General features: G+C 45.1%; 1 protein-coding gene across 2 annotated transcripts in view; it reads left to right on the top strand.

The window, feature by feature from the left end:
• The first annotated feature begins 2388 nt into the window (after window positions 1-2388).
• TMEM64 (transmembrane protein 64) overlaps window positions 2389-12536 on the top strand; it is a 315517-nt gene continuing 305369 nt past the window's right edge. Inside the window, exon 1 of one of the 2 annotated variants that reach the window (XM_069621336.1) lies at window positions 2389-4317. In XM_069621336.1, the coding sequence (XP_069477437.1) occupies window positions 3643-4317 (675 nt within the window). In that variant the 5' untranslated portion in view covers window positions 2389-3642. The remainder of the gene's footprint in view (window positions 4318-12536) is intronic. The other variant, XM_069621335.1, reaches the window with a different exon arrangement.

Here is a 12536-nt window from a genome sequence, read left to right as displayed (position 1 = left end):
CAGCCCCTGGATCCCCTCCAGGATTGAGGGGACGGGATTCCCCAGTTTGTGGGGCGGCACGATTGCCGTGGAGAGAGTTCCTGGCGTTGCCTCTTCTGACAGTCAGAGGTTCCCTCAAGCACTTTCCCGACACTGGGGGTGGGGTGGGGGCATAAGCACAACAATAAGAACACTTCAGTTCCCCCTGCAGCTAAGATCAGCCCCTCCCATCACAATGCCGGCAGGAAACTGCTAATGATGGACCATTAGTCACTGAATGGTTTTGTTCCGGCAATGTGATGAGAGGGGAGGTGCAGTGGGGTTTGGGGAGTGGGCATGCATTGTAGGCAGCTTTGCCCCTCTGCAGGTGTGCAAGTTAACACTTCACAGTCTCTGACTCACATTCATACAAGCGCCACTATTGATTTATTTATGCAATGTTTGTCTGATACCTGTACCCGAAAAACATTGCATAAATAAATGAATATACAGGTTCCAGACAAACATTACAGGAATAAATAAATAATCCGGGTCCATGTATCCTTATAACAAGTCAACAGTCAGACATTACTGTATGAAAGCATACACTTGATTGCCATGCAAAGAATTTTAAAGAGATTGTTTAATGGGTTCGGGTTTCTCCTTGTCATTGCCCTTTTGGCTTAGGTTGCCTCCAAACCCTTTTCAGCATCTTGTGTTCTTTGTTGGTTGTATATTCTGCATCCTATGCCATATTCATGGTCTCTTGGTGTGCCCAGTCTTCATTATCTGCATCCCAAGCGGGGCTGGGGCATACAGTTGTCTTGGGCACCAATGAAAAAGTGGCCCACCATTGTAAATGGCAATTCATTCCTTCTGTGACGGACTGTTTGACTTTGGGTAGGAGTTCCTTAATGGTGTAGTTTGGGAGTGGCGCGCGGGGTGCGGTGGGAGTGGCGCGTGGGGTGCGGTGGGAGTGGTGTGCGAGGTGCGGTGGGAGTGGCGCACAGGTGGGAGGGGGCGCACAGGTGGGAGGGGGCGCATTCCTAGTGTTTCGCCCTGTGCACCAAATGGACTAGAAACTATCCTTGTCCTGGCAGCAGGACACCTTACCCTTTCTGAATGGGAGAGGTGTCCCACTGCTAGGACAATGGCCCAAGCAGCTCCAGGCAGCAGAGGGGCTCTCACTTTACTCTGCGTAAACAGAGCATTAGAATGAGAGCCATTAGGCAATGATGGGCGGGAGGGGGGACTATTAGCAGGGGCTTTTGCCCCTTTTGAAATGTGCATCGGAGGGAGTGATCAGCAGTGAGAAGGGTGCATAATGCTGCAGGTTTTATGAAATAATGACTATTGCTTTACCTAAGGAGGATTTGTTAGGCTCACGTTCATCTGCATGATGCTATTGTGACTTTGCATGCAGGATGGGGAGAATAAATCTAAAGCCATCCTCTTATTGCTCAACATATTTCTATGATGATGTATATAGTGTACAGTTAATTATGAAAGGATTGTTTATAATGAAGTGTGTTTTGATTCCAAGGCATTGCTATAAATAATTATTTGAGCACATGAAATGCAAAGGGAAACCTTAATAAATATCTATATCAACTAAACCTGTGTCAGTTGCTTACATTGTCCAGATCATTTAATCACACTTAACTGCAGCTCTGTAAGTGATTCACTTAAGAGTTTATGTTAACATATTATGCTATTTATAATAAAAAATAAATAAGGCCGACTTTAGAGTTGCTCCACATGTAACAAAAGTGCAATTTAGGTATTTTGTATCACAATGTTATTTGCCACTTGGCTTACTTATGGCAACTTATTCTAAAGTCACTGCCATGGTGCCTCCAAGTATCAAAGACTGATGATGCTCCTTGCAATGTTTTTTTTTCTGTGAAGTAATTGCTGCTGGTGCAATCCATATGCAAATGAGGAGGTTTGTATACATGTTGCCCCAGAACGCCTTGACAGACCTCGAATAGATGAGTTCCCTGCCTCTGTAATGATTCTGCAGTTTTTGTTTTGTTTTAGTTATGTTTTAAAATGCCATCTGCCACTAATGTTACCAAAAAAAGTAGATATACTCCCCTGCGTGGAAGTGCATTCAAGATTTCATTTCAATCGCATTCAACATGCATTCAAGATTTCAATTGCCTAAAAATGTAATATTACGGAAGTAATTTGATAGGTGGCGGGGGGGGGTTAGACTGTGTCCTATTTGACCAATGTTCGTTGCTTGCCTGAATGGCATTTGTCCTTACTCCTACCCTACCTGCACTTCGCTGCGCCACGACACAGAATACGGCCCTTAATAAAGTTTATCCACGATTACGTGCAGTACTTCAATTTTACTTGTCTCTCTGGTAGGGGAAGTTACGTGAGACACGTTTATGACCTCACTGTAGAAAAGCATAGAGAGATAGCAAACGCAACCCTGTCCTTGCTCTGCTGATGACTGGAGGATGGGGAGTGGGCGGACACTAATGGGAGGAGCACAGCGTGTCTATCGCGCTTGCGTGCACATGCGCAGTGTGGACGCCCAGCTGCAGGTAGCAGCAGTAACAGACCTGATGCCCTGGGTGCAGCGTTGGCACAGGGAGCATAGGCGGCAGGAGAAGCTTCTGGCAACCGTGGACGGAGCACAGAGTGCGTAGAACTGTGGCGGTTGCTTCAGCTATGAGATGGAGAAGCGGTCCTTGCCACGGAAAACTGGCACTGTTACCCCATGGATCTGAGAGACCGCCGGGTATTCATTATGACTCCTGGAGGAGCATCTTCACCCCAGCCGCCCGCTGAGAACCTATTGACAGACTGCGTTATCTTTCAGCACTAGCCACCGCCCGACCTTCTCTGTGCCATTGCTTACGCTCCAGAACTGCGCCCGGTCTTGTCTGTATATCTCCAGTTCGATGTCTGACTTGCCTTTTATATAACGATTCCTCGGAACACTGTGAACTAATAATATTTTCCTGATGCCGCCAAAACTTTTCAATACCCCTCTGACACCCTCAAACACGCTTTGTGCAACGCCCCGCTCCCTCAAAAGACCCTTGTCCCTTGCCTGTATTTCTAACCCCGGTGAGCCCGGCTTCCCTTCCTTGCAGCCACAGTAAGACCATCTGCTCCTTTCCAATCCATCAAAAAGACCCTTTGTAACCAGACGCATAAGACTCTTTCCAACCACCCTCCCCACCAGATGATTCACGTTCGTTTCGTTCAGGCACTCACTGTCCACTGCTGAGCCCTTAAGACATGCTGTGGCATTCATGATGGCCTCTAATTCCCTCATGCATTGGAACCCCAGGTTTCGCCCAAGATCTACTAACTCCTGTCTAACATCTGGCATACCTTGACTTCTCCAAGTACCCAAGAAGCTCCAATCCCCATGTGTCCCATCTTGCAGAATAACAACAATACATGGAGTCTGCAATCTCTTCATCTCTTTTGCAGACAGTGACTGTATTTCCCCAGGTTGCGTTTCTAAGACCAGACCTGCTGGTCTCTGTGCTCTTGAACTTGAAATTCCAAATTTCAAAACCACTTGGATTTGGCAACAGCACAAGATAGAGTATGTGTCCTTACTGCCAATTCGGTGTTCCTCCCTTGTGATGAGGTGTCTTCTCTGTGGATGATTCCGACGCCCTGCAAACCCTACACAACTGGCCTTTCAGTCTCATGGGTGGGATGTGGGGCCTGTTTGGGGCCATTGCTTCATTTCAGCAGATTACTAAGGCCATCAAAAACGTTGCCTCTTTGAGTCGCCTTGCTTTTAACCGCTGGGCACAGCAGCCTCCGGATGGGACTGGAGAGCCATTGGTGGGGTCCAGCACCCTCTACAGTAGCACAACTTGTGAGCTGGACCCCCCTCAACAGCCAACAGGATTTTTGGTTGGTGAACAGCGAAGGTGCTGGTGCCAGAGTTTCTTGCTGGTCTGTTTCCTGACAGCTGTTTGCTTTGCCTCACTGGCCTTGGTGCGCCAGTACCTTAAGGACCTTCTTCTCTGGGTGGAAAGCCTGGACAGCCTCGTCGGTGTCTTACTTTTCATTATGGGCTTTATCTTTGTGTCATTCCCCTGTGGTTGGGGCTACATTGTACTAAATGTTGCTGCTGGTTATCTCTACGGCTTTGTGCTTGGCATCGGCTTAGTGATTGTGGGGGTCTTGATTGGCACATTCCTGGCCCATGTTACCTGCAAGAAGTTGCTGGCCGAGTGGGTACTGACAAAACTTGAGACCAGTGAAAGACTGAGGTCCGTTATCCGAGTGGTGGAAGGAGGCAGTGGTCTTAAGGTGGTGGCACTAGCCAGGCTCACTCCAATACCGTTTGGACTACAAAATGCTGTATTTTCAGTAAGTACCCTTTAGATATTCTTGAATTAACTGGTTCAATGGAATCACTACTTCCGTATTTATTTGAAGTGCGATTATCACATTTTTAAATGTACTGATTGACCATCGTATTGTGAGATGGAATTCATGTCTCATACAGCAGAAGAGAAAAAAACGATTGTGAGCCTGTACTTTGCAGTGCTGAATGTTGGTAATATGTGAAGTATCGTTGTAGACTATGAAACGCCTTCATTGCAATACGAACATTGACCTTTTGTACTGTCTTTGATAAAACTCGTAGCAGCACAGCTCAAGTCATCCTTTCTCCTCATGCTGAAGGTAGACTTAACTGTCTTAAATATTGGGTTGTCTGTTGTCACAGTTCATCCTGGACATTTTAGATTGAGTGCAGTGGTAAGCTGTATCTAATTCTGGTGTGCGCTTTCATTGCATTTTTCACACAAGCTGTTAAATATTTAACAGTGAAATGTGTGTTTTCGTTGAGACTAATTACAGGAATTGAATGTTGTAATAGCTGTATACGTCGCACTGAATATTTTGTAAGTAAATATATTTTTATTGTACATGGTTTATTACAAACCTTGTACAGTATATAAAAATTAAAAGCACAGCACAAGCAACAGAATTCATAATTGTTGCAATCAAAAATAAGACTTTGCTCCTTTTATCAGCATTGCTTGTATCAAACGTTTGTTCCCCTTCAGGTATAGTACAATATTTAACAATTGAGTTCTAAGGGTATGACTTATTTTCCCAGATTACTGTTTAGAATCAAGTGGTCAAAACGGGTGGGAGCTACTTGGAAAGAGTGTCACTACTCCTTGTTCCACAGTACTGTTTTTTTGGGGGGGGGGGGGGTTTGTTGTTAAATTGGACCTCCTTGTTTTCACTTAGTATGCTCTTTGAAGCTGATCCCTTCACTTTGAGTTCTGCAGAACCTGGAAGCAGTAAAAGCATGCATTTGACCCTCTGAAGTGCTGTCTGCTTTGGGTGGAGTAGTCTTCAGGAAGGGCTTGTGTGACGAATTGACTTCTGCTCTGCAGGAGTACAGGGCTGAGTAGAGGCTTAAACGCCCATTCTGCCCTCACACTTCTACAAACCAAGAGCCAACACAATCATAAAAGGTAAAAAAAAGGCACAGTTAAGAGACATACCTCCATCGCCTTTTGCGGCAACGTGGACCGGGGGAAGGTTACACTCGTAAAAGGGGTGTCACCACTTTAAGTGGGCCGCGGCTTATCCCCAGCAAACTTATAACGAGCCGGGGCTTTTACCATGGCTCCCCTGAATCACAGAGCAAACTGAACGCAGAGCCGACCTGATTCTCCTGTCATATGTTACGGCAGCACAGCACATCAACAGTAAGTGCACAGGAGAAATGAGGTGGTCGACAACTAGATGCTTGTCAGTAAAAGGTGTAAACCCGACCTTAGCTCCAGGCACCCTGCTCAGGTCTTCCATTTGTCAAGACTCCTGCATGGCTGAGACACGGCCATATGCCAAACTCACTCTGATTTCACATTTGAATTGAGGGCATGTCAGATTCTCAAAGCCAGGCCATTGTTATTAAAGGCAAAGTGCACTAAAAAATTTTTATTGTCCTGATCGTTCGGGCATGTGTGTTTTCAGCATACTGTGATTGATCATAAAAAAAAAAACGTTCTTATGCATCTTACCTTTTTAGTTTTCCTCACTTTTACACATGTGAAAACAACGGGTTGAGTGCCGCCATCTTGCGCTAATCTTATCCGCTGATCCATCGCCCTAAGTTCGAGTGCCCTTGTGGCAGTAAATGTCACAGCCCCTTGGTGGTCTCTGTGGCACCGCTGGTGCCGAGCACCTTGTGTGCTCACAAGCTACGCTAGAACATTCCATTACTTTACTTGCAGCAGTGGTCTAGTTGTTTCTAAGATGGCCACCGCCGGAAATAAGGGAAGGCTTATAGCCGACATGGTCCTGACATCAGGTGCGTTGCAACCCTCAGCTACTACTTGCCGACGGGTTTCGCGCTAAGCTACTCTTAATTTCCAGGTAGAGTTTTCTTTACCTTGGATCGGCACTCTCGCTGCTTTGTTTTTTCTTTTCCCCTTTTCTTGTTTTCAGCCGGTGGGCTGTTCCTCTTCCTACCACTCTACTTCTTCATTGCCTGGCATTTTCTGTCTAATGGGCCCGCGGTGCATGTGTATGGTGCTCCTTGTCCTCTTTGGGGGCTCCGCCTGCATTACACTGCATTCCACTTTGCCGGGTTGCTGCCCGCTCCCAGCAATTTCACTGCTGGCTCGCTCCCAGCTCCTCTGGAAGCTTAATTAACTATTCTTTTACCCGGCACAGTATTTCTCTGGGACTGTGCTTCAATGCTTACCTTCTTTTGTCATTATTGCACCCCTTATCTTCCCTACTTACCCTCTAGCTGTGCTTCTCTCCGCTTCTGACCACTGGATTCTCCACGTCAACAGCCTAGTGCTTCATCGTAACTGGATTCCTACCAAGGACGTCTTGCTGGACATCATACTGCTACTCTGCTCTGTTGTTCACCTCACCTGAAATCTCATCTGGAAGACCCCATTCAGTGAGGGTTTTTGTGCCACTGTGCTTTTCCCTCTATCCAGGACACTTCCCACCCGCCACAGCGACCTTTCTTTTGTTAACTCGGATGTCACGGTGGTGGCGGGAGAGGATAGACCCTACCTCTTCACAGACCGTCTCCGGGGCAAGGTCAAGGGGAAGAAGGAGAGGGACAAGTCTGCACGAAAGGACGACGGATCAGCATCATCAGGTGAGGTTTCTGAGAGTAAATCAAATAACCCGCACGTGAAGCTGACATCACTAATCCAACTGATATGCTCCATCTATTTTCATGACTTTAGCGGGCAGCGTAGCCAAACGCGCCCAGTCATCACCCACGTCATATATAGAACCCGGAAGATCAACACACACATCCTCTTACAGCGTGTCCCAAATCAGATTTGAAATTGATTCTTTTAAAGAAAACCTCAGTAATCTGCAACTTCACAAGAATTTTTATTTGGCTAAGAACACTCCAAAAACCAAATTATCATGATCCACTGATGCGATGAACCACCGATAGTTGTGTGTCCTTAGGCTCGACGCACATGGTGTTCCTTTCAGGAGAAGATGTCTATTTGATGCATCAGCTTCTTGCTACATCGTAAAAGATGTCCTTGTTGCTGGTTCTGCCAAAGGGGCATATCAGTGCCGATCTATCGTCCCACATGAGGGTAATGCAAATTGAGGCATTCCGACCTATCTGATTGAAGAAGCCATCCTACGGTAGTTGAAAACTATGGCATTCGCAGAACGGTACAATTATATGTGTAGATATCGGAATAAAAATATATTTTAGTATCTGTTCTTTATTCAAATGTATCCTCTAATTCTGCAACGCATGAAACCAAATAACAAACACAAACCGCACACATTGAATACACACAGACGATGTGGGGGACTATTTTAGACTACGATGTGCATGAAAGGTTAGCGCTGTGAAGTGGGTATAGCTCCCAAAGGTATGGAGAAACTGACTCAGAAATGGAACAGACAGATGGCATTGTAACGGAACTGTGAATAATATCTATCGAAAAGCGAACCAAGTACCCTTGGAAAATGCCGGGCACATCCAATAATGCGATATTGATATCACACCCTGATATTCCATGGGACGAAGGGCTTTAGATATCACTAGCCTGCATACAGGTTGTGGTTTTGGGTCGTCCATGAATACACAATATGCTCTAACAATGTCAGTAACCAATACCGGCCAAAAATCCAAACCATTACTCATTCCTACTTGAACTAAACACAAATAACTCTTATTACTAGACTTATAAAGAAACCGCAAGTTACGTACTTGGATTTTTAAATATGGCGCAGTATATGGAGCAATGTATTCTCTCCACTATTTGCGTCAAATTCTATTTTCACACGTCACTGAATTCTCCCATATGCAAACGGAACAATTTCCCCTTTTTCAATCGCAAAACTATTATTTATAGTTCAACTTACATTATGTTTGGTTGTTACACAAGCAGTGTCTGCTCTGAACAACGGTTTGCAGAAATTGAAACTAAATGTTCCAATGTCCACTTTCAATAGAGTAAATGTTTTTGAGGGTATTGAAAGCTGGCACTCCCCACTCATGCAATGAAATAACCAAATAATGAGACCCCAGTGGACACACCCCAGTAGGGAATGAGACCGGGACCAATTGTGAGTGAGCAAAAGAGAGGTCTTTATATAAAGTTAAAATGGGGCACGCAGAGGACTCTGCTACTCCGAGAACGCTCTGCCCAAAATACAGAAAATACACATTATATTAAAAAACACGTCATTGATCATGTGCTATAGGGGATACAATAAGTATTGCTCATTGGTTGGAGAAAACAAGACATTACAGATCATATAATCGTGCTGCTCCAGGATTGGTGAACGCTGAACTTGTATGGGTAAGCTGGGCTCATCAGGGAGGGGTGCACGGTCAGGTGATGTCCGTGCAGTTATGTTTCTTTCTAAACTACGATTTCACACTAATCGTAGTCATTCAAGATTTAATATAGTACATAAACGTCAACATAATATATATCGCATAGACGTTTGACCTGGCCCACAGGGAGAGCGAAGGTACATGGGTCCAGGTGCCTTATCTTAACACCGTATTTCAAAATACATTGGTTGTGTGTGTGAGTGAGAGAGAGAGAGAGACACACAGACGCGTGCAGGCCTGCGTTTCGGGTATATGTGCGGCCTAGTAGAAAAAGGGGTCTGTAGGAGTCGCTGGCTCATAGGACATGCACCGTTACGAATCACTCAATGGCTACCTCACACCTTGGCCAGAGGTGTGCTGTTAACCGTGGAATGAGCATATCATGTGCGTCAACGGGAATGAAGGAGGGCCTGGGAGACCCTTCCTCCCTTACATTACTCCCTTTGTTATTAAGTAACACATAATGTAACTCTTCCAAACGTTTCCGTTCATTTTTCTCAGCAACTGCTTCATCCCAGGCTGGAATTCCCTTTTATTGGCATCCAAGCATGACACACTGACATAAGGCTTTCCCCCCTCTGTGCATATTCGTCTTGGGTACAGGTCATATATATGCAGCCCTCATCCCCTGCCAGGTCTACCCACACTTCGTTGTACCATTCTAATTCATGGGGTTCTTTGATTGTGTGTAATAGAGAGTATCTACGTTTCCAGTGTTATATATATTTATATATATATATATATATATATATATATATATATATATATATATATGTCATTTTATATTTTGGTTCAGAGTCTTCTCATGTCTGAACCTTGGCCTCATGTGCTACCTGAACCACATTTGCTGTGTTGCCCATTGTCACCATCATCATTGCACTGTTAGGAATGGATTTTGCACAGCACCTAATTCCCACCTGGCACACGCAAAAAATGGGCAGAAAAAAGACAATGATAGGTATCAGCAGCTTCACAGCCATCCCGAGCCATGACGGGACCCACTCAAACAGATTGTCGAACCACGTGCTGGACTGCACTCCTCCTTCTTCCTTCCTTCTTTCTCTGAGTTTGTGCACTGCTGCTATTACGTGTGAAAAAGTTCCATTATCTGCATCGGCAGAAGGTACGAAAGTGCAAAATGCACTTCCGATTTTTTAGCAAACACCGCCGTGCATTGCTGTGAGGAGGTCCAAGACATAGCGGTTCTGCGTCGTCATCAGCCGCAGGGCTCTTAGTTCGACCTTAATGACATTGAATCCTTCTTCTGTGTCATTGGCCAGCTGGATGAGCTCCCACCGGACGATCTGCAACCATTTTGCGTTCGTCTGAGCTTGAATACTTGGTACGAGTGACGCGAAGAATGTCTCTACTGAGGTAAATAATTTAAACTTATCCGGTACATGCACCAAGAGTTCTGAGGATTCTGTGGGGATGTAATTTGATGCCCTCCGTTTTCGTGACGCTCTACTTTGCAGCTGCTGTTCCGGCAAGACCTCATACACAGGGGGTTCTTCGGTAGTTGACTAGGGTGCCTGGGACATCTTGGCTGACACCCTCTCCCCTTGGATGTGGCTTTCTGGTATTACCATCAGGGCCGAGTGCAGCGTTGCCAGTGCGCAGGTGCCCCTCCATGATGGCGGATGGTGCAAGTACGCTTCTTTGCCGCATACCCAGTAAGTGTCCATTAAAGCCGCTGTTCCTTTCTTCATGTCGGGCATGATGAGCTTTTTGTTGCAGCGCAGTTTCCCTTCAACATGGAAGAACAGTATGTATGGTATTTCAAGCTGTATTTTGATTGCCTTTTGGAGAGCTGTTACCCATGTTAGTTTGGCAATGTGCAGAGACCAGATTGGAGAGCATGTGTCTTTGATCCATTGGAGCTTTTCATCCGACAGTCCTCGCAAAACTTCTGCCTTACACATCACTTTCTCCTCCTGCCACCTGTTGTCGGCAAACATTGTCCCTTGGATCACAGAAAATGGCTCCTTGACGCAGATTACTCCTTGTGGCTTGTTGTAGCAAGTTTTTTTCATTTTGCAGCATTTGTAATAAAACAGTGTGCGCCTGATAGGTGCTTCTAATTCTACATAGTGCAAGGTGTATCAGACACTTGGCCTCAGCAATAGGCACCTCTTTGGGGGTTCCCGAGGCATGGGTAATCAAGGAGCGCACACAGCAGCTTTCATTAGTTGCTTGCATTGTCATTGTGCTCATATCTAAGTACCATTTGTTCAATTAATCTGGGTGGCGTGGGTCTTCCACTGAATCTAAACCCAGTCCATGGCATGCATCATACTTTTTCCGTACCACCCCCCCACCCCCTTTTCTGCTTCCTGCTCCCCCTTGGACCACTTTGGACTTCCAATAATGTTTGATATTGGATGGGGAATATTCCAGTTATTATCTTTGCACTCCTCCCACTACTCGGCTGCCCATATGTTTTGTCAGGTGCTGTGGTGGGGGTCTCTCTCTCATCATTCACATAATCACCACTTGAGGTAGGTCGTGTGGCTGTATAGACATCAACATGTGGCAACGTAAATGCATAGGGATTGGGATCATTCATATCATACACGTTGAATTCATGATCGGGATGGTCAGTTATCGAGTAGTAGGCCAGTGGGCCTCTGAGTTTTATTTTTGTGCAGGGCAGTAAGATTTATGGGAACATTGTGGGCCCATATTAATTTAAAACCATCCCACGCTAAGTGGGTGCCTTCTTGTATCATATTATCTCTCCCACCCCCCTTTTTATATCGGCAGCGATAAAAGATATGGCCCAGTAGAGTGTGGGACACAACAGCATTGTAAAAAATATTGCAGAAAAACACAGTCCACATTCATAAGTGTATGCTCTAGTACTGCTAACATTTCTCCCATTGCTATCTATTGTTGAGTCGCTGGCCTTGAGGGTCCTCATTTCAGCCATATTTGTACCTACATAGTGAGATACAATTGGGTTAAGTACATTCTAATTTCATTTATAGCATTTCAGTTTCCATTTATTTTTCTGTTTTCATATTTTTGCACTTCATTTATGCAGTATCATTTCTTTGTGACCATTTATGTTTAAGTTTCTGTTATTCCTTCCTCGATATGCTGTCCCCCCTCTGTTATTACACTTTCATGTGCCTTTTGCACGTCCGATAAATGGATCCAGCAATTCAGCTCTTTCCTCTTTACCGTAGTGGGTGTGCAATATATTACTTTGTATGGGCCATAAAATCGTGGAGCATTCCATTGAATTTTATGTCTGGCATTTTGTGCATTCTATCGTTAATTTTGCCACATGTTCCTGTAACCCTGGAATGAACCAATTTTCCAATATGTCTGCTGCTATGTGCTGTTTTGCAGTAGTGCAGCTGCTGGAATGCAATTTCTAATAATTCTATGGACATTACTACCTTTCCAGTACAGTTTTGCCACCAAAGGAGGTCGGTGGATGACTGTGTACACCCTATTTTTGTCCATAATTCTTGATCCTCAAGGGGGGAATGGGGGAGTGTTTTTGTAAATCAATTATCTGTGATATTGGCGTCGAATTGTACAAATCGCCTTTTTCTTCTTCCACATTTGCTTTTAGTATTAACTTTCCTTGTACGTCTTTTTGTAAATGGGCTGCTTCTTTGGCGGCGGCATCCGCTGCTGCGTTTCCCAAAGATATGACGACATTGTGATTTGTGTGGGCCTGGCATTTAACCAGGACCACCAATGTTGG

The sequence above is a fragment of the Ambystoma mexicanum genome, chromosome 5q (genome assembly GCF_040938575.1).
Source record: "Ambystoma mexicanum isolate Mex_15411 chromosome 5q, UKY_AmexF1_1, whole genome shotgun sequence".
Taxonomy (NCBI): domain Eukaryota; kingdom Metazoa; phylum Chordata; class Amphibia; order Caudata; family Ambystomatidae; genus Ambystoma; species Ambystoma mexicanum.
This window is presented reverse-complemented; position numbering and strand designations above follow the sequence as displayed.